This window comes from Erigeron canadensis, chromosome 8, assembly GCF_010389155.1.
Source record: "Erigeron canadensis isolate Cc75 chromosome 8, C_canadensis_v1, whole genome shotgun sequence".
Lineage (NCBI taxonomy): Eukaryota > Viridiplantae > Streptophyta > Magnoliopsida > Asterales > Asteraceae > Erigeron > Erigeron canadensis.
The window spans coordinates 25,211,045-25,233,767 of NC_057768.1; the positions used below are offsets into that span (position 1 = coordinate 25,211,045).

At 32.8% G+C, this 22,723-nt stretch overlaps 3 protein-coding genes across 4 annotated transcripts; all 3 read right to left on the reverse strand.

The window, feature by feature from the left end:
• Positions 1-2,737: 2,737 nt before the first annotated feature.
• On the reverse strand, positions 2,738-3,652 carry LOC122580007 (1,4-dihydroxy-2-naphthoyl-CoA thioesterase 1-like). The gene is made up of 3 exons (XM_043752274.1): positions 3,476-3,652; positions 3,217-3,408; positions 2,738-2,979 (listed from the first exon to the last, which is right to left on the reverse strand). The coding sequence occupies exons 1-3, from the start codon at positions 3,608-3,610 to the stop codon at positions 2,821-2,823; spliced, it is 486 nt and encodes a 161-aa protein (XP_043608209.1). The 5' UTR covers positions 3,611-3,652; the 3' UTR covers positions 2,738-2,820.
• Positions 3,653-9,158: 5,506 nt separating this feature from the next.
• On the reverse strand, positions 9,159-13,945 carry LOC122579364 (1,4-dihydroxy-2-naphthoyl-CoA thioesterase 1-like). Its single transcript, XM_043751529.1, has 3 exons — positions 13,654-13,945; positions 13,339-13,530; positions 9,159-9,527 (listed from the first exon to the last, which is right to left on the reverse strand). The coding sequence occupies exons 1-3, from the start codon at positions 13,780-13,782 to the stop codon at positions 9,375-9,377; spliced, it is 474 nt and encodes a 157-aa protein (XP_043607464.1). The 5' UTR covers positions 13,783-13,945; the 3' UTR covers positions 9,159-9,374.
• A 1,317-nt stretch (positions 13,946-15,262) lies between these two features.
• Positions 15,263-21,785, reverse strand: LOC122580627 (chromatin structure-remodeling complex protein BSH). 2 transcript variants are annotated; one of them, XM_043752894.1, is made up of 11 exons: positions 21,648-21,785; positions 21,356-21,458; positions 20,857-20,945; positions 20,167-20,261; positions 16,853-16,924; positions 16,708-16,755; positions 16,487-16,570; positions 16,042-16,080; positions 15,860-15,942; positions 15,725-15,787; positions 15,263-15,581 (listed from the first exon to the last, which is right to left on the reverse strand). In XM_043752894.1, exons 2-11 carry the CDS (start codon positions 21,424-21,426, stop codon positions 15,494-15,496), a joined length of 732 nt encoding a protein of 243 aa, XP_043608829.1. In that variant the 5' UTR covers positions 21,427-21,458; positions 21,648-21,785; the 3' UTR covers positions 15,263-15,493. The 2 variants fall into 2 exon arrangements, with proteins under 2 accessions (XP_043608829.1, XP_043608828.1); XM_043752893.1 differs by having other exon boundaries at positions 21,356-21,461.
• Positions 21,786-22,723: the final 938 nt, after the last annotated feature.

The following is a 22,723-nucleotide window of genomic DNA, read 5'->3' on the forward strand; positions in this document are numbered from 1 at the left end:
GTTGGCTCGAGTAGATAGATGTTCTTCAGCAAGAACCGGGGCAACGACGAATGTTTAGTTTTATACTAGATTTTAGACCGTATCCAACACTGGACACGGGATTTACGATATTATTAATATTAGATATTCAAACATTTAATTTATAAAATCTTATAATTTTGAAGATATAAGGTTCTAAGTGTTATAATGTGCAAGTTGTAGTACAATAATCGCATGCTCCTGTAATTATTAGTTGAGACATATTGATGGAATTGTTTGACGTAGTCATTCCACAAGGCACATGCTACAATAATTTCCTTATTATAAAAGTTTTTGAAACCAGTTATACTCATAATTTAATATTATTATTAAGATATAAATATACTTGTGATCATGTACTTGACATTCAAGTATATGTATGTAGTCATGATGCGGCCTCTTTTTCAATCACTCGTCTTATAATAATTTGATTAACAATTATGATTGTTTTCATTTTCTTTGATAACAATTAGGACTCTTGATTTAAGTGACAATCGTAACTTTAAAAAATTAAATATAAATAATTTTTCTAACTTTTCTTAGAAAATTTTAAAAAAATCCTCTCAAGTTGTTGGTTAAAAATAAATTAATTTAAGTATTGAGGGATAAAAAGTGTAAATTGTTAATGGAAAACAAAAAAATTTAATTAATGAGACTTTTTCTACAAATTATTATAAATAATATTATAATAATATATTTGGATAATTATTATTAGGATTTTTAATTTATAGTTTATATAAATGATTACATAAGTGAGAGTCTGATAAAATTGAACGATTTAATTGATTAATAAATCATTAATTCAATTGTCTTATAATATATATTAAAATAAGATTAAGATTAAGATAAGATTGTTCCACGTCATGAGGGTCATTAGAACTTAAGTTGTCGAAAAGAAGATAGTTTTTTATATTAATTATAACTCATGGAAGTTAATATTTTTTTTTTCTTTAAACGACAAATGTTAAAAGAATATTTTACCAAGCATTTTGGTATTCAAGTAATCGCTGTATTCAAATAATGGTCGGGATACCAGACGCCTTTTTTAATTATCAAATAGTTTTTTTAAACCGTCAATAATATTGTCAATAGTCTTTTTATATTAATTACTCATAGAACTTTCAAAAAGTAAGAAGACTACTCTATTATCTTTTGGTAAAAGACATACTTTATCAAAAATATAAAGTACCAGACCGATCACTTTATAAGGTATAAACAGATAATGTGTTAAGCAAAACACAAAATTCATAAACATGAAAATGAACTAAAATGTACAAAACAGTATTAAGCACCATATGATGCATGTGGGACCTCGATACTTGTTAGTTGTGACTAAACAGAGCAAAAAGCCAGGCTAACATGATCATGCTTTTCATTCTTCACGTTTTGATAATGGCATATAAGAGGGGATAAAGATTTTTAAAGTTGTTTTCAACTAGACTAGTAAAGTTTGAGACATTTTGACCCTTTGATTAAAATCGACAGTCAAGTTATAAAATTTATTTTTGAATCTTGACCATTGATTTTAATTCAATCATCAATATATTCAAATCTTTTAGTAAAAATTAACTTCAACTTTAGGAGATCTCACGAGCCAATAAAGACCGGACCCTCCATACAAGAAGAACAAACATCAATAGATGGACTGATATTTAAGGAGATTTAGAGACTTTAAGCTCTTGGTTTCAAAACCGGGTGTTCACAAAATGCTTTCCTGGTTCGAGACAGAGGCTTTATCAGAAACATTTGGAATTGGAGATAGGTGTATTATGTATGAAGAGTGAACCAAGGCCACGACTTCTACCATTTAATCTGATAATTACCGGAAGACCTTTTGCAGGAATTGCAGTATATCAAAATAATGAGAAACTTTCAACCATGATATTGACATGTATGCATTATTACTTCCAGCAAGCAAGCAGTGAACAAAAGCATAACAATCTCTTTAGATTGACAGCAAAAAATTAACCATTCTGATTTCCCTACAATTTTTCCCTCTAGCCATGAACCATAGACCATAGGTCCGCACTTGTACTTTCCAAACTAAATCCGGAACAGAACCTTAATTAACCATGAACACTTTGATGCTCTTGATGCTCCAAATCACATTGAATTTCGACAAAACATACATTTTTCTCACTAACATCCTATCACTTGTGAATGATCCCACGCCCTCATGCATATTTAAGTACTCGTTTATTGACCTAGAGTTACAAGGACTGAGTTTTAACAACAATGCTGTAATCAAACCTAGATAAGAAGTAAAGACAACTAAAAAATTATATATCCATTGTCACAACTCACAACTCTCCGGCCGCCTTGAAAAAGACATTCATAGGAAAAGTATTGCCGTTATAATGAGTAAGTTAGTAACCATATTTTCAAGCATAGAGATGAAAATATAGTTAATATTTAATCCAAACTATACATCTGATACCCGTGTATAATCCGATAGTGTCTCTAAATTCATGGTAAAATTTAGATACGACGTAACATAATATAGTACTTTAGTAGGATAGGATGATTAATACACTGGGACGTTCTCAATATGATTTTCATTTGGATTCTTTAAATGATTCTCACCTTGTCATCACAAGTTTAAACTATACATAAGCATGACATATATACTTAGCTTAACAAGGTTTTAGGTATTGAAGGTTAAAGGAAGACAAACTTTGAAAGTTAGTTGGTTAATTAAAACATAAAAAGGTAGAATGACTAAATAAAAGACAAATAAAAGGTAGATGTTATTTTAGACCATTAACCCATATAGAAATAATTTGAGGCATTACACCATGTGGTTCATAACTTTGAGATGAAGTACTTTTTTAGATTTTGAGCTGCATCCTCAGCGTCCTTGGGCACAGGCAAGTTTGTGATAAGAGTTACCCTTGATGATGATATAAGTAATCTTTTTTCGGAGTTAGAAGGATCACTTTTCCACAGTTTCACCTCCCATACCTGTCCAATAAAAATGTATTAAGGTCGTTGACTCATTTCACATATATACAATGGGATGATATATAACGTTGTCCAGTACCTAAGTTTAGGCGTAAAACACTCACATACTGTTTTTTTAATTCATAAAACTTATGGTGGCCCAAACATTCATCTGGCACCTAAGTTAGGTGCCGGATAGCCTTATATTCACTTTTCACCTATACAATATAGTAGCCAAAAATAGTAAGAAACCAAAACCTGAATGGTCCTGCCAGTTTGGAGAGGTGTTGCCTCGGCGAAAACAAGATCGCCAAGATTAGCACTCTTGATGTGATTAATACTTAGTTGTATACCAGCTACTCTCTTCCATCCGGATGCCATATGTGCTCCCATACTCGCTAGTGCCTCTGATATCAATGCAGACACTCCTCCATGTAACACCTTGAATGGCTATATTTCCAAAGTTTGGATGAGTTTTCGACTTGATCAATTTAAAAGATTTAGTAAAGAATTTCACCTGGCAAGCCTTTTCTGTGACGTGAAGACGCCCAGTGACTTTGTGTGGCGACAAGTCTTCGATTTGAAAGCCTATTGCATGTAAAGGTGGATCCAAAGTCTCTGTCTTTATATCTTTTGAGGAGGATGAATCCATATATGCTTGCTTGATTTACTTTTATCAATATATTACAAGTTGTTTGCCTAGCTGCAAGTCATGATAATATGATTATATATACACTAAAGGGTAGTACAAATTTGTTGACTTTAAAGTTGAAAACTTGACATCATGTTTGTTGTCTTGTCTTCCATTTCGTCTATTTCGTGGACTATTTATTTTACGGAAATAATCGATCTTCTTAATAAAATGGCTTAAAATTTCTTATACTTATTACATGAAGACATGAGGCAAAATCAAAAAAGAAAATTAATATCACGTTTTTGTCATCTAAATTATAAAGTTTGTTATATATACTTTTTTCTAAATAATACACATCAAAGTTATAGATATTGTTTCATTACGATCAAATAATTCTTCTTTAAACTGTCAATGTCTTTTGATCACTACAATGAATGAAACTTTAATTAGTATAATATAAAAAACCAAAGAAATAAATGTGTATTGTAAAATTTGAAATAATACTCGATCGTAACTTTGATGTGTATCACGTGATATAAAAATTAGGATAGGAAGATTATCTTAATACCAAAAATTTTGGTCATACACTAACTAAATGACGTGAGGGCTCTTTGAAGGAACCCAAGCCAAGCCATCATGGATTCATGGTTCATCTTTGGTCCACGTACGGACTCCACGCCACAAATAATTGTGGTTTGAAATTTCAATATATACATATATATATAGGGGATAGGAATATAAGGTTGTCGGGTATTTAAGCTTAGGTGTGAAATACTCACATATTGTTTTTTTAATCCATAAAAATCATGGGGTCCATGCATTTATTCATTAAACAAGAAATAATAAAATATTAGTAAGTGAGGATTTCCACACCTAAGCTTAGGTGTCGGACAGCCTTATATTCCCTTTTCCCATATATATATATATATAATATTAATTTGAAAACTAAATTTTTTGTGAAAACTAAAAAACTGACCAAAACACACTGTGATCTGAATTTAACACAATGTGTTTTTATTGTGTAACCTAAAATACATTGTGTTAAGTTTTAAATCACGGTGTATTTTTGATAGCGTTGTAAATCGAAAAATTGTTCAAACACACTGTGATATGAACTTAACAGAATGTGTTTTCGAAAAACATATTAAAAACACAGTGTGTTAAATTCAGATCACAGTGTGTTTGACAGTTTTCTAGTTTTCACGAAAATTTTAGTTTTCAAATGATCAAAACCCATATATATATATATATAAAGAAAATGATTTATACTGCAGACTTTACTTACGCTTAGGTACTACAGCATTAAAAAAAAGTTACCTATTAAACCTTTGAATTTGATAAACATACATAACCCCCTGAATTTTACATAACCCCCCCCCCCCTTCTAGGAATTTTACATAATCTCTCTCTGCTTTACCTAAGATAGGTGCTGCATATTTTACCTAACTTTTCCTTAAAAAAAAAAAAAAAAAATCAACCACCAAAGTTATTGACCACTTATATATATAGTAGCCATCTATCATCGACACATGCACCCCACCACATAGCGTAATTTCTAAACTGTGTCCCTAATATAGTCATGATCCATCGATCGCCACCATGACTTCTTAAAGTGGCAATTCAAAATTTGATTAACCGATGTGTGGTTCGTGACTTAGGAACTTTAATTTTCTATTGATCCACTTGCGTTTGTAAATATGGTTTAGTAAATTTTTGTTTGTAACATTTATCATTTCTCAACAAGAAAATTGAAAAACTAAAAGAAATGCTAAAGCTACAAACAGATTACAAACAAAAGTTTACAATCTGACTTTTCAAGTGGGTTGGACTAATCAAAATAAAATCTTTTTCTCTTTCATGTTTCTCTCTCCCTATTCTAACGGTAACACATGAGTTAGTACAACTTTTGTTTGTAAATTGTTAGTATCTCTAACATTGCTCACATCATATAACTCCTTTGACATCCTCACATTCGTAACACTTCTGTTTGTCAATAATCGAAGTTGCACAAATGTTCTTTAATACTTTGATACAAATTATCTTAATGTGACACCCGTCACCAAAATCGATAGTTTATAATAGTCTCTAACTTGAATTCTTAATTTCTTGACTAGTCAATGTGCTTACAAAGTATAACAAGCATAAACATGTTGTGATCAAGCCAGTAAGTGATTCCTATTATTTAAATTTCATTAGTAGGGTTTAGTCACTTTATCTTCCAAAATTTAGACGGTTATAATTATTTCCGTCGATATTTAGAGCTATAGTTATATGTCATATTCACTTCTAGACATAGATAAATTTATATATACTACTTAGTGGTGAATAAAGTCTATGTTCATGAAAGTAAATTATCATAATTATATATATGTAGAATAGTAATTATAATGAAACAAATAAATAAACCATTAAAGTAAATTTTCATAATTACATCTATGTAGAATAGTAATTATAATATTAAATTATAGTAATTTTAAAATGAGTTTATAACAAATACCAAATCACATCCTCCCAACCTGTTGGAATGGATTCACGGCTAGAGGGGATTTACCATCCCATCTAAATTCTTGGTTTATAATAATTATATATATATCTTAATTATAAACAAACATAGTTAAAGTACAAAATAAATTATGTAAAAATTCATGTAAGTATCTAACACATAAAAGTTACAGTGGTAAAAATTTAAGGTCTTGGTTAGTTTGTTTGACAAAGAATAAAAATTTATAAAGTTACCAAGAATTTCAGTGAATATGAGCTTGTAAAATTTAATCATAAATCATTAAAACAAATATTCCATATTAAGTTATGTGACTTGTAACTTAATGATATATGACAAATCAATTGTGAATATTTTGAAAGTAGCCATATGTGTATTTCATCAAATACGGGTTACAATGAACGGTTATTAACCATGTCCATAATTATAACTTGTTCATATATATGTTGTGTAGATTCTAGTGATCTTGTTGGACTTTGCACAACTACTTGCTTGTTGAAGTGAGTTTCGTGGCCCCTTTTTATATTATTTCTTTGGGAGGAAATGATGCTCAAAACATTTTTCATTTCTTTTACTAGCTGTGTCAAAACTTGTTTGTTTTATTGGACAAATACATGTAATCATGAAATGTGTATGTTAGCTTTGTTTGTGTTGATTACAATGATGCAATAGATGTCTGTTGATATTTATTGAAGACAATTTACGGCAATGGATAACAGTGATAACAATTAGCCAACTTTATACTCCAGCTAGTAGTTTGTTGGTATTACAATGTGTGATTGAGTTGTTAGCAAGTAGTGATGTGATTGAGTTGTTGACAAGCAGTGATGAGTTTGTGTTGTTGGAAAACTATGATGGCATTGATCAGTATTTGGTATGCATACATGCTACTACATGTTTATATGTACACTATTGTCCAAACTACTTAAATCATGCACAACAAATTCATTTGTATTACTTTAAACCTACGAACTCACCAACGTTATGTTGACATTTTCGAGCATTCATTTTCAGGTAATAACAATGCTTAAGGAAACTGAGCATAAGGACTTTAGAAAGACTAATAAAAGGATCCTTCATGGACTCCTAGATTGCATTTGAACCTTGAACACTATTTGCTATTTGCTACTTCTTTTGCTATTTGAGGCGTGTTGCCTAGACTTATCCCGCTTGTGGGAATTACTTTTATTTAGATTTCATTTAGTATGACTCTATTATAAAGTCCATGTGCTATGCTATATCTTTTCGTTATATCCTACGATTTCGCTTAAGGTGGGGTGTGACACTTAATGGTAAAGATATTTTACCTACACATCTATACTTCTTTACTATATTATAAAAGGGCTAATTGATTGGAAAGTACCTCAACTTGTTACAAAATTCTGTTTTAGGACCAAACTTTAAAATGTTTATTCGGGAGATTCAAACCGGTAAAAACTTACACTTGGGGTCTTTACCGGCCAAAGTATAATATGGAGCCGGTCATTTCTAACTTGTCATCCACATATCCATCTGGGACCCACTTTCTCTATTTATTTAATTTAATTACATAATATATCATATTATATTACATATTATATTATCTATATACGAGTAATATTTATACTAGTATACGTTAAGCATAAAAAAATCAGTTGCAGAAATCGATCCAACGACCATCTTCCTCTTTTTATCCCTATTCTACTTCAGGCCACCCCCGTCGCCGAACCCCAACACCACCAAACGCCACCTCTTCAGATCCGGTGGTATAACTTTTTAGATGTTTGGATCTACTGGTCTAAACTTTTTCCGGCTATGGTGATCGAAAATGGTATTGAAAACCATTATTTGAGTTTGATTAGAAGTCACCGTCTCTGAGTTTGATTGTGGACACGATGGTGACTGTGGTTGTTGGATTGTGGTCACGGTGGTGGTGATGAAGGCAGGCCGCAGGTGGTTGTTGGAAGTGGCCACAGGTGGTTGTTGGAAGTGGCGATTGTGGTTGGTGGGTTGTAGTCATGGTGTTGGAGATGGTGGTTGCATCGTCGATTCTTGGTGGTGATGGTGGTTGTACCGTTAAATGCTTCCTATTTCACTGAATTTTGCATCTGGGTATTCGTTCTTCACCTCAGTCCAATGCTCCTTGCACCACATAATGTAAGGAGTTGCTGGATTTTTAGTATCTTGGTCACTTGATCTTTGTCTTTCACAAATTGCAGAAGGGCAGTGTCACACTAGGTTTGAATTCTTTCAATTTCTTCAACTTTTCAAGCTCCAATTTAACCTTTTTTTGTTCTTCATTACAAGACTCGAACTTTTGTTCCTTCAATTTCAACATCTCTTATACTTGTTGTTTCTGTGAGTGTTATATTTTCAAACTTCACTTCCATTTCTTGCAACTCTTTTGGTATGTGAGTTCGGGCTGTGGCTGTTTTTTGATTTAGATGATTTCTTGGTTTTAGAGATTTGTTTTGATTTAGATGATGGCTTAGAGATTCGTTTGTTATACAAAATAAGAAAATGAGGTGGATTATCCACATCACTAATATTACTAAAAAAAAATCAAAATAAAATTAAAAGTTAAAAATTACTTGCTACCTGATTATAGACCCCAAATAAGTGTTTTTTCCGGTTTGAATCCCACGAATAAACATTTTAAAAGTTTGGTCTTAAAAAAGATATTCAGGGCAAGTTGAGGTACTTTCCAATCGATTAACCCATTATAAAAAAGAATAACATTTTATTTTTAAAAGTGTTAAAAAATATATACGAGTGATATTTTAACTTAGCACTTCTTAAAAAATTTCACATACAATACCCCTTGACATTAATGATTAAATGACATTATCAATTCCTTATCTTAATACATCTCCATTAACCATTTACATCAATTATTTTTGCATAAATTATCTACACACGCGACGTCATCTCCACCATCACAACGTCACCGCCACAATCACCGTCACATTACACGGATACCATGCTAGTTAGATGTTATCTCTTATAAGCATTTGATGTGGACTTAAATCAACATGTTAACATTTTCCAACATTTATGTCACTTTCTTTGAATGCCTACGATAATCCATTTTGAGCAAACTTCAATCATTATCAATTGCTTACAAGTAGCCTATTAGAAATTCACCTATCAAATTACAAACTATCTTGACTCTTACACAATTGCACCCAAAACACATAATTGGTAGGTACAACAAACTAACAAAGTTAAGTCCCATGATTTACATGATCGTTCTGGCCAGTCTACTAACACGCAATTTGTTTTTTTTTTTTTTAAACAAATCGATCATAATTTAGCATACTTTTTTAAATTTTGAGCAGCATCCTTCGCATCATTAGGTATAGGCAAGTTTGAAATTAGAGTCACCCTTGATGATGATATATTTAATCTAGTTTCCGAGTTAGATGGATCAATCTTCCACATCTTCACTTCCCATACCTGCCACAAATTTAATTTAGTCACAATTTACATTGACAAATCACAATAAATATCGACCTTGATGAGGTTGTAGGTTGAAGTCATATGACTAACAAAACTATAAAGATTATTTGGATTATGCGTATATGTAGTATTAATTTGCTTTAAAATAAAGATAGATATCAGATCTAATTTAGATTTAAATCAAATCTAATACTAGCATAGTAGCAGCCATCCATGTAAATTGTCATTAAAATTGAACAAAATTAGTCCAATGTCAAACTAATTACTCAAATTATAGCATTATTCTCACGCAATACAATATTGATAAGCAAACATCTGAAAAATATTGGTACTGAAACCAGTAAGGCAAAAATCCCAAAAATATTGGGGTACCGAGACCGGTAAGGTTGGTATTCAGGTATGAGCATGTAATATCCATGTAGTATGATAGGCATATTTGTCAAATCGTGACTCGTGCCGTGACTCATTTTAGTAATTTTTGACTCGTGACTCAACTCGTGAGAGTCGCATTATTCATTTAATTTATTTATAAAATCTTAATCTTAATATATACTATAAGACAGTTGAACTAATGATTTCATCAAATTGACTTTTGATGATGTCATCATTTAGATAAACTACAAATTAAAAATCATAATAATCATTATCTAAATATATTATTATATTAATATTTATATTAATTTGTAGAAAAAGTCTCATTAATTTACATTTTTTTTGTTTTCCATCAATAATTTACACTTTTAGCCCTGAATACTTCATTTATATTTATTTTTAGCCATCAAACTTGAGAGAATTTTTTAAAATTTACAATCATTTAATTAAACAAAAAAAATTTAACATATGAAATATTTTCTACAAAAAATAATTTGAAAACCTAATTACTTATTAACAAATATTAGAAGAGTCTTAATTGTTATTAAATAATATAAAAACAATCCTAATAGTTATCACATTATCATAAAACAAGTGATTGAAAATAAACATATGCGTGTTATGAACGTGCATCATGATTAAATACATATACTTGAGTGTCAAGTACAGGATCACAAATATCGTAAATCTCGTGTCCAGTGTTAGACACGGGTCTAAAATCTAGTTATATATTAAACATACATAAACAATATACGAATTATTTTTAATTGTTACGTTAGTTAAAAACAATGTTTTATAATAGAAAAGGTATGATTAAGGTCCTATTTGTATGAATATGTATACACATATACATAATACAGAGTATATACTTTAAACTTCGTTTATTTTATGCATAGCAAATCTGTAATACAAAGTATATCATCATACTATAATAGTATAATCAAAATAATTCTAATGTTTATCAAAAATAAAATAAACTACCTAAACTTTTATGGGAGAAAATTAAAAACCTATCATTTATCTAACTTTTTAAAAAAAATATAAATGCAAATAACAAGTAAAACACAACTTCCCATATTAAACTCACTTTTCTTTTCCCTCCCCAAATAAAGTATAATACCTTTTTGCTAGTTGTTTTAAAAAAAAAAAAATTCAGATCTCTCTCTCCCCATTTTAAACAAAAAAAAAAAACTTATTTGTTTCATCATAAACATAAAACCAAGAAGATGATGAAATCAAAGACGATTAAGGGAATAATCGGTGACGTGAGGTAGGTTCAGCGACCTATTATGCCAAAGAAATGTATTTGACTCACTTTATTGGTAATGTCATCCAACTCGTGTCAGCTACCAAAAACACAAGCCAAAAACATTTGCGAGTCACTAGCCGAGTCGATTTGTGACTCATAAGAGTCTAAAAAGTATTGGAAATATTCAAATTAATTTAGGTAGATCCAGGTTTTATTTTGAAGCCTATGCTCCTTCTATTTCCCATTACTAACATAGACCAAATTTATTTAAAAATTAAATCTTTTTCCTTACTTGTACCGATCAAAATATATAACCAAACATTAAAAACTTATGAACTCATCGTCATCACCAAACATGCATAGCTCAAGTAAATTAATTTTTTCTATATTTTTGGTAATATTAGAATACTATATATCTAGGTCTATATCTATCCCATACTACATAAGAAAGCATTTGACTCCTCTCGTTTTCTCAAAAAGAACTTAGATCTATCCAAATTATCATTCTTCTTTATTCACTAATTTATATATCTTCACTCATAGTTGTTAGCTTGTACGGCTCACAAGTCGACTCGTAAGAGTCGAGTCATTTAACCCCTAAAAAGAGTTGTCTCGGTGAGATTCGCAAGTGCTTTTGACTCGTACCTTACTCGTGTTTTTAGTGGTTGACTCGTTCCGAGTCGGCTCGACTTGGGTTTCAAAAGAGTTTGATATTATTACCAATAAAATGAGTCAAATACATTTCTTCGTCATCATAGGTTGCCAAACCTACCTCACATCACACATCTAATTTTTTTTTAGAACAATTGGCAAAGAGGTATTCTACCTTTACTTAGGGAAGGAAAAGAAAACTGAGTTTAACATGGGAAGCTGTAAGTTGCATTTACGTTTCTTAAAAAAGTTAGATAAATGATAGGTTTTTAATTTTCTGCCATAAAAGATTAGGTAGTTTATTTTATTTTTGACAAACATTAGAATTACAATTATTATGATTATACTATTATAGTATGTTGTAATATAGATTCTTTAGGCATAAAATAAACAAAATTTAAAGTATATATACTCTATATTATGTATATGTGTATACATATTCAATACAAATATAATTTTAATCATACCTTTTTATTCTATAACTTTGCTTTTAACTAACATAACAACTAAAAAAATCAGTATATTGTTTATATATGTAGATTATATAACTTCATAAATAAATTAATGAATAATGTGACTTTTACGAGTCGATCCACGTGTCAAAAATTAGGAAAATGAGTCACGTCACAAGTCGACAATTATGCCTTCACTTAATAATTTAATATACTTATAACAGCCTCAATGAAATTATTTACAGTATAGATGACATATCCTTCAACCCTTGAATATATTTATAATAGCCTTAATGGAATAAATCTGGGCACGGGGTCGTGGGCGACTGACGTTTTAATGGAGCACTTAGCACGCTCGCATCGCCGCGAGCCGCTTTAGAGTCCCTTTGTTTTTGGCTAGCTCGGCTCAACCTCGACCTCCGTTTTAGGCTTCCACATATTAGTGGAATCTACTTGGTGTTACTTGCCATTGCAAACTACTTCTATACTGGAGTGGTGGTTCATGCGGTAACAACACTAACACTAACACCAACACCAAAAACACTTTAGATCCTCCAACTCACCTCCTTTCCTTCTTTTCATTTCGTTCACTTGTTGGAGGTATAATTATGGGTGCTTGGTTAACTCCGGCAGTACATCCTGTTGCGGCTGTTGTACTCCCTGGGAATCAGACGGGTTTACTTGGGTGGCCCGAATACTGTTTTAATGGACCGCTGTCTAACAGAATTCTTAGCCAGTGCCCTTTAATTTTGTTCTTGCTTTCCATATTTTGATTGTGTAATCATACTTATTTGTATTTTGTAATTTTAGTTACTTTCTTTGTATGTAATTCCAATATATTTATCAATAAAATCTCGTTTTGTGAATGGTCTTCCTACATTATATGGATCAATTTTACATTAAAAAACAACCACCGCCGCCAACACCACCACTACCACACCGGCACATTGCGTGGGCATAGGACTCATATATCTATATTTTTTTTAACCCTCTTTAATTTGAAATTTGGGCTTCGGATTTGTGGGCCATTCAAATAGAGTTAATTTGCATACTAAGGTTGACTAAAAAATTGTTGCGTAAATACCTGGATGGTGCCGCCAACGTGGATAGGCGTAGCCTCAGCGAAAACAAGATCACCCATCTCAGCACGCCTAAGATGATTAATGCTTAGCTGAAGTCCGGCAACTCTTTTCCATCCAGACGCCATATGTGCTCCCATACTCGCTAGCGCTTCCGCGATAAGCGCGGATACGCCTCCGTGTAACACCTTAAATGGCTATACACCAATTCTTATTATTATTGGTATAAAAATAAAAATAAAAATGTAAAATTCATTCCAAAACTTGGAAGAAAAAAAAACAGAGGTAGTAGTCCACGTAGCAAGTTAAAAATGACTGACCTGACAAGCTTTAGAAGAAACCAAAAGACGGCCAGTGACTTTTTGAGGTGACAAATCATCGATTTTGAACCCAATTGCGTGTAGCGGAGGATCCAAAGTCGCGGTTTTCTGGTCTGATGCTGAATCCATTCTTTTTGTGTTTGGTTTGATTTGTGTAATTAGATGAAATGAAACATAAATAGATAGATAGACAGACAAAATGGATTACGTATTTTAGGGGGAGTTGTCCTTTGTGAATGGGGAAAAACAGGGTGGGCGAGTTAGGTGTGGTGTGTGGTGTGTGAATATTGTTTTCAAGAAACTTTGAATTTTCGATATTTCCTATTTTCGTTATCTTGATAAGTCTGCATAATGGGACCGACAATTATTTGTGTAACTACTCACCAGTCCACTACTCGGTATAAATAAATAAAAAATTGGATAGAGAATACTTGATTTGATTTCATGTATTAATTCTCAGTCTGTTCCTGTTCATATGAATTTCTAAACTATTTGATAATTCATTGCTCAGTATATGGCTATGGATTGAGATAAATCAAATCCATTGGTAAAATATTGAAGAATTTTGAAGTTTAGATTAAAACAGATGATCAATATATTGAAGAATGTTAAAGTTTAGATTAAAACTAACGGTCAATATTTAGTTTTTGGTGATGTATAACATATTATAGTAAAGTACATTTAGTGGTGTATTGTTAATAATTTATAGTGAAATACATTTAGTATAAAAAAAATGATGCTCTCTCTCTCTCTCTAGAAAGAGCCGTTGAGAGTTCTCCGGCTTCTCTCTAGATCTGAGATCGAGATCTCCTCTTCTCTTTTGGCTTTGCTCCGGCTAGCCGTCGAGACTATTTTTTTAAGGGTGATACCCTAGGCCGGAGGTTCTTAGAAACCAGCCTCTCTACCATTGAGTAAGGGTAAAGTTGTTTACGTCATACCTCCCTCATACCCCAGCACTCGTCGGGATTAAGTACCGTTGTTGTACATTCAGTATCAAAATTAACCAACAAGAATTAGAAGTGTTGGGGCATATCATTCTATGTGAAAGGTCTATTCATCACTGCTTTGTTCAACTTTTTTTTTTTTTGTTCAGCTTTGTATACACTTAAAAGGTACTTGACACAGTCTCCCTGTTAACTTATAAAGCAACAATCCAATGTTATTAACAAAACTTCTGTAAAACAACACTTAAAAAAAAAAGAAAAAAAAAAGAAACAGTTTCGAGGGAAGACACTTGTAATAAGTGATTATTTAGCCTTTTCAATAGGATCGTCAGGCCATTCAGTTATAGAATCATCAAACAGTATCTTGAGTCGAGATTGTGTATGTGAATAACTAAATTGACAATGTTTGAAGGTGCGGAAAGAAATGGCACATAGGAATGTTTGGCGCGCAGCATGAAAACATTTCCCCACGAGAGTCCAAGACACATTGCCTTTCATGGTTTTGTGACAACGTAAGATATTAACAAAAAGAGCATCCAATTACAGATTCATGAATGTCTCCAAAATGGTGGTAACAAGTTCCAATGGCGGAACTTGAACACTTACTATGGAGGGGCGGATTTCAATGAGACATAAAATTTAGATTTGCAAGAGAGACTAATATGTATCATGAAAAATTATTTTTGAAGAATGTATAAGAAAATTAGTGTTAAAAACAAAAACTTTTGGAGGGGCTCGAACCCCCTTTGGCCCCTTAAAAGTTCCGTCCTTGGTAACAACACCCCTAACTTCTAAGCATCCATTGTCCCAGTTTAACTTGGAACTCCAGACACTGGATAGACAATCTTTTTGAAACCCTGCCACCTGAAGTCCTCCCTATTGTTCTTTAAAAATGTTTATGCTTCTCTAGCTTCTAAGGCATCAACTTCCTCGTTGGACAAGAGATCGACAATGGGTTCATATAAGTCCCACTCTCTTCTTTTCCTACATAACCGGAAAAATATCAACAAATGTTCCACAGCATATCAGGGTACCCAATTCCACAAAAAACATATCAAAAAAATACTGAGGGGCCCATAAAAGCGTTTAGATTGCTAACTGAAATTGCTTAAACATAAAAAGGTTACCTGACAACACTCGATTTCATACCAAATAACTTCAGCGGGTCCAACGTATTTCCACTTGACTTACTGAGGACAAAAAGTAGTTACATACAAGTCATGAAAATTATATGCATTAGAAACATATACCAATAAACAAACCTAAGAGGTAGCTGCTCAACCCCCCTTCGTCCTTTCTTGTTTATTCTTATTTCCTTTGCTGAAGCTACACTCTGGATTGCGATCTAAAACAGAAATACAACGCACACAAAATAATAGCATCTTAGATTTCTCATACATTTTGCCAAAACGTATATACTTTTAAACAAGCAACAAAGCCTAACCTCACAAAGTTGCTCCCTAATGGCAAATGCAACTGCAGGCTGTAAAAAGTAGATTTGGTCAACTCCGAACTAAAATAATAAGAGACGCCTTAAAATATAAAATAATTGCTAAAAACATACATAAATGCAACGTTGAGAAAGTAAACAATCTGCAATTTTGCTACAATAATACGGGTGTGCAACAGGTGAACACCACATTCCATGGATCCATGAAACATAATCATGTCATACTAAGTAACTTGCAGCATGAGACTTTACATACAAACGCTAAATAACAAATCACCTAAAGATTTACTCAGATTGTACAAAGTAAACAATAAACTACAGCAGTTTCTTATATATGACTTTATATATGGACATATGGTCATGTTGACACACGATATGCTCAAATTAAGCAGGCAGCCTATAGCACATTGATTGTAAATAGTAGAATTCAATAACTTACCCCAACTTCAGGGTCTTCAATACCCATATCTTTACAAAAAATTCTTGCAAATTCTTCTGGGTCACTCTCAACGTTGTTCAAGTCCTGCAATTACATGTAAGTATGCTTCATCAATACAAATGCGCAGGACAAAAGACCCTATGCATTTTAGTAGTGTTTATAAATTATAGCAAAATCAACTCATTTCACAATCTGAAGAGCAAGTATATAACTAAACTTACCCATAAAAAGTGGTCCTTTATCAGAGTATGATTAACTCGAAGATCAAGCTGGTAAAGATCAAAGTAAAAGTCACCATGCATACTCAGAAATGAAGAAGAATAAATGTAATACTAGCTATCATGTGACAGGACAAAAAAAAATTACCTTGATAGGGACAATTTTCTCACCCGTATACATGTCTTGCCCTTCATATGATCGAAATTCATTAAGTTGTGACTGCATAGATATTAGATAGATTTATAGAACATCCATATAAGGGTTAGTGGAAGATGTGTGTTTAGAACTTGATATAAATTATTTCAATACAGTTACTTTCCTAACTACTAGTCTCATTGTTCATTTGACATGATAACCTTCGAAAGGTTGACAAGATTCCCTTCTGGTTGAAATAACCTTTCTTTTTCTTTTTCCTTTTAGGCTTCAGAAAAAAAAGTGAGGAAAATCAAGAAAAATTACTGTTCCTTTTCTACGTAATTGTATAATTTATAGCAAGCCATTTGATAGAAGCTTGACTTACGGCTATAACTAAAAAAGTCATTTACTTGCCCTACATTCTTCCATATCCATGACACTGTTCAAAATATCCACTTTCCCTTCTTCAACTTCATTACCGTTGATAAATAATTTTTGGTCCTCATTGCTGAAGCCATTCAGATTATTACACTACTAGTTATCTCTTTCGTCAATGTGTCTTGCTTCTCATTGCTTAAGGAATCAACTTAGACCTGTTCTTTAGATTGTTGAGCCAACACTTCCTATATTACTTATGCTGTAAATTCAACTACTTCTTAATTCTATACACTCAAGTAAATTTATCCAAAACATAAACAAAATGACAGAAAATACAGACAATTTATTGGGTTGGTCAGACAACAAAGAACTGAACAGACTGGTGCTTTTTAACTGAATTACGTGTCTTGCAAACTTCTTAACAGTTCAGTAGACTCCTATGCAGACAATATGTCTTACTCCTTACAAAAAAGTGAATGATTACTGTTCGAGGGTTGAAACAAACGATTAAGATGGCTATTATGATTGATGAGGATGGTATGGTTGGGGGTTTAGAGGTCGGGAAAAGTGCGGTGAAGTGGGCCGGTTCAGAGCGTATTGGATTGAATAGTAAAACATTAGGGAGTAGTGCTGAGGTTGTTAAAGGAGAATTCAAGTCGGTGACGGGCGGAATTGGGTTTGCTACTAAATCAACAGTTGGAGATATAGATGTTGTAGTTGGGGATCTTACAAAGACAAAACGCTTGAGTGATGCTGAGTTTGCGGATAAAAGAGCTAAGGGTTTATGTTTTCGGCGTAATGGTAAGTTTGGCCTGGGTCATCGTTGTCCAAAAAAGAGTTTGAGGTGCCTTACGCTGTTTATAGACCCAGACTCCAAGAGGAAGAGGAGGCAGACGAGATGGAAGGTCCACCAAAGCCATGGAATCCCGGACCTAAGATTGATTGAACTTGAGTTTGAAGCCACACCTTGAGGACAAGGTGTGTTGTGGGGAGGGGAGTAGTGATACGGATCAGGAGGTGGCAGAAGGTTGGGTTGGGCTCTTATTAATAAATTACGATTTATTATTATTAGATAATTATGTGTTCACCAAGTTTAGGGTTAGACAACTTGGTTAAATAAGGCCATTAGGCCACAGTTTTAGGGGAGGAGATTATTATTAATTGTTCTTAGGAACTAGGGCTGCTGGGGCATTAATCCAGATAGGGCTACTGGGGCATTAATCCAGATTATCTTGTCTTGTTCTTTCTTTATTTTCTGTTTTATTCGTATCAGTTCTACTGGTATTATCATTCCGTTGCTATTTCCGGGTCTGGTGGAGATAATTATTGTCGTTCTTAGGAACTTAGGGCTGTTGGGGCTATAATCCAGACTAGGAGCTGCTGGAGCTTATCCAGATTATCTTTTATTCATTCAACTATTGTTTCCTTATGTTATCCTCTGTGTTTTTCTCGCCTATTTTCTGTTTTATCAGTTGATACACATCAATTGGTATCAGAGTGGTCTTTCTTGCAACCTGTGGTAGTGTTTTAAGAAGAAAAAAATATTGTTCATCGGCACTGTTCACCGGTAGTGTTCGTCGTTACTATTCATCCAGAAAAAAAGTTTCAGCAGCCAATATGGAATTTGCTTTGGAGAAGATTATGGAAATTAGCCAAGAAGGTGCTGTGAAAGAATATTGCAATTTGTTTCAGATCTTATACGGCCAGGTTAGATATTTGGAAGATATTTCTGAAACCTACGCTATATATCTTTTCATATGTGGTTTAGAACCTGAAATTAGGGAAATATTTGTTGAATGACATCAATATAGCTGCTCTAAGTTGAAAGATGTGATGTCATTGGCTTTAAAAAATGATTCTCATGGTTTGCAAGATTCTTTCTCTCCTTTTGATCCTACTTCTTCTCTTTATAAAAAAAATTTTGGAGTTTGATATTAAAAAGGAGCAGAACAGATCTGTTTTTAGTGCTAGTGCTGGAGATATGAAAGACTCTGAAACTCAACAAAATCCGACCCTGAAGAAAGAAGAAAGGAGCCCAACGAAGATTCCATAGTGGTTGTTGTCAAACCTGCGGTGGTGGGAGATAAAAGTGAAGACTATGGTAATCTAGGAGATGTTCGTGACGAATATGATTATGTAGTAAAGTCTTCTAATCAGTTGCTTTGGGGCTGGTCCAATGAGACAAAAACAACAGAAGCTGAATCTGAGATCTTTGATCAGAAACTTAATGCAACAGTTTTTTGTTCTTGAGCATCAAAAACAAGCGACACTAGAGACGGAATTTGGTTGCAAAGGCGTCCGAAGAGAAGTTCATTATGAGAATGACTACCCATGGGATCCTGGAATTATTTGAGACAACTTTTCATAGCAACACCTTGAGGACAAGGTGTTTTTTTGGCGGCGGGAGTAATGATATGAATCGGCTTAGAAAGTAGAGGGTGTAAAGTGTCATTATTTAATAGTTAATTTATTAATTAAAGTAATTTCTTGTTCACCAAGTTTAGGGTTAGACAACTTGGTTAAATAAGGCCATTAGGCCACGGTTTTAGGGGACGAGATTATTATTAATTGTTCTTGGGAATTAGGGCTACTGAGGCATTAATCCAGATAGGGCTACTGGGGCATTAATCCAGATTATCAATAAATCTAACAGCCGACTTTGGCTGGCTTTCTTTGTGTTATCCTCTGTGTTTTCTTGCTTATTTTCTGTTTCATCAGTTGATACACATCAATTACACAAAGAAAAAGAATAATATACATCAAACTTAGGCTCGGGTCAGATATCTAACACTCACCATGTAGCCATGTCATCATCATCCATTCATTAAAGATCACGGTGATTGATCAATCAATGTACAAATAGTAGAAGTAACATACCAACTGAAGAAATTTAATCCAACACTGTCCATATATAAGTATAGCTACAAGATTAGAATAAGAATGTTTACCTGAATGGATTGAGCAATCTGTGTTAGAAAAGCTGGAGGAAGTTTTAGGTCTTTCACTGTTCGTTTTGCAAACAGACTTATCTCTGAGTCTGGATCTGTAACACAGAATAGAAAGAAGATTAAAGAACCTAAACAAATTCAAGTCGAAATTTTGAAACTAATAAAATAAGTGAACATGAATGTAAGGCTGATTGATCCAAGCCTATGTCAAAGAGGCTCAACTTACAAAAAATTTTAATAAGATGGCAAACACCCCTATATTCTAATTAAGATGTTTTATAGGACTGGTTGTTCACTTGGATGACATTTAGTTTTACATAATGCTTAAAGATATAATCCTCAGTCAACTCAAGTATGCTTCAAACAAGCCACAATAATAAGGTGCACTTACTCTAAAGCCAAATCATAACGTGCAGACTGTTATTCACAACCATTACCAGTCCTCTAAAACTTTTTTTTTAAAAAAAAGGCATCACCGTCCTCTTAAAAACCTACTCACGCCAATCTCTGAAATGTTTCTTTATTTTGTACCTTACGCTAGCAACAAAATTCTTCACATCTTAATATAGTAACATAAATAAAAAGTAAAGCTCCATCTCAATTAATGCAGTAGTAATACAAGTGAATGCTAAGCAGTAAGCTATTACTCACAAAGCAAAGACCGAAAGAAAAAAGAAATCGATGTGTTACCAGAATTGTTCCAAGTGAATGTATCTCTGTATCTCTGACCATCTATGCTAATGTCGAGACGAATGGGAACCAGATTTTCCGCAGTTGGTCTGCAATACAAACCGTCAACTGTTTTCAATATTTCCTAAACAGACTTACTTCTAAATAACTAAATTAATACACACAAATACACACACACATATTATATATACATAATGTTTGTAATTAGTTTGTAAACATACATACATACATACATACATATATATAGGGGGATGGGAATATAAGGCTGTTAGGTATCTAAACTTAGGTGTGAAACAATCACATATTGTTTTTTTAATCCATAAAAATCATGGGGGCCCAAACATTTATTCATTAATCAAGAAATATTAAAAAACTTGTATGTGAGGGGTTCCACATCTAAGCTTATATTCACTTATATATATATATATATATATATATATATATATTATAAGTAGTATGGGAAAGTACAGGAAAGTCTGCAGCTAGCAGTGGAACTTACATTTTAAACTTAACAGGTTGGTTTCGTGGCGAATTCCAAGCCGAATACGGTTTCATATTATATGGCTTCATCCCCAAAATCAGATACCTGTAACTTTTAGCTGCTGCTGTAGTTATGTATAAAGAAAAAAGATAGTCAGAATATTTTTTAAAAAAAAAAAGAATTAAAAGCACAAGGAATGAATTGACTAGAGTATTCTTGAAGTATGATAATTCAAATTTACAGTGGGTTAATAATCGATCAGTAAAAAAACCCTAGGATTGAAGAGGAAAAGAAAAGAACTTGATCTCACCTAAACAATTGCTGGGGGGCTTCAGATGCTTTGATTGGTGGGAGAACTTGAAGCGCCTAAATTTAACCCGACTCCGGTTTGAATTTTATTTTAACTTTTAAAAAAAAAATTTCGTTAGCCTGCAAAAGGGAAAAAAAAACACAATAAACAGAGTCCGTTCTACGGAAAATAACCTATGAACCAATGATTTAAAACCGGTTTTGAAGTCCAACCGGAAATTTCTCTAGAACCGGTTGACAATCTACATGTGGGCTAAATAAAAATGTAATAATAAATAGTTAAATACAAAAAAATTACATTTTTAGTCCTTTAACTTGGCACATTTTTAACTTGACATGTTTTGTAATTTTTGTTTTTAAAGTGAGAAAATAGAAAAAAAAAATATAAACTTAGCAATTTTTTCAATTTTCGGCCCTGCGATAACGGTGTTAATTTTTCTCCGTTTAGGTTGCCAACATTCGTTAATTTTTTTTCACTTTTCGTCCTTTCCTTGTTTTTTTTACTTTTTTTTTAAAATATCAAAATTGCCCAGCGATGTAAGTGAACAAAAGTGCCTTAAATGCTAATTGGTAACCTAACCTACCTACTTACCTAAAGGGCGAAATGGTAGCTGAAGTGACAGTTATCTGGTGGCAGTCAGAGATGGTATTGAAGTAGTTGTTCATATTGGTTTGGTGAAATGTAAAATGATGTTTTAATTTTTTTTTTATTTTTCAGTGAAACGTTGGTTTGTCACGGCTCAACCGGTTCGACCGTCAAAACTGGTCGGTGACTTCATCTGGCAGTTCACTATCAAACCGGGATACATTGAACCGGTCAAACAACCAGTATTCGGTTCAAACCGAAGCCGATTAACCCATATATTTTCACCCATATGTACACAAACAAATTTTAATAAATAATAAAGGGATTAGCATTTCGAGAATTTGAGACTTTAAAGTGTAAGGTTTAAATTTGGGTGTTAACAAAATGCTTTTGAAATAGAAAACGTCCCGAAAATAAATAGGTTCCTTCAAAATTAGAGTTAGATATGCAAATTGACAATCTTGTTGAGTCCAAAGTTGCAGATAGAAAAA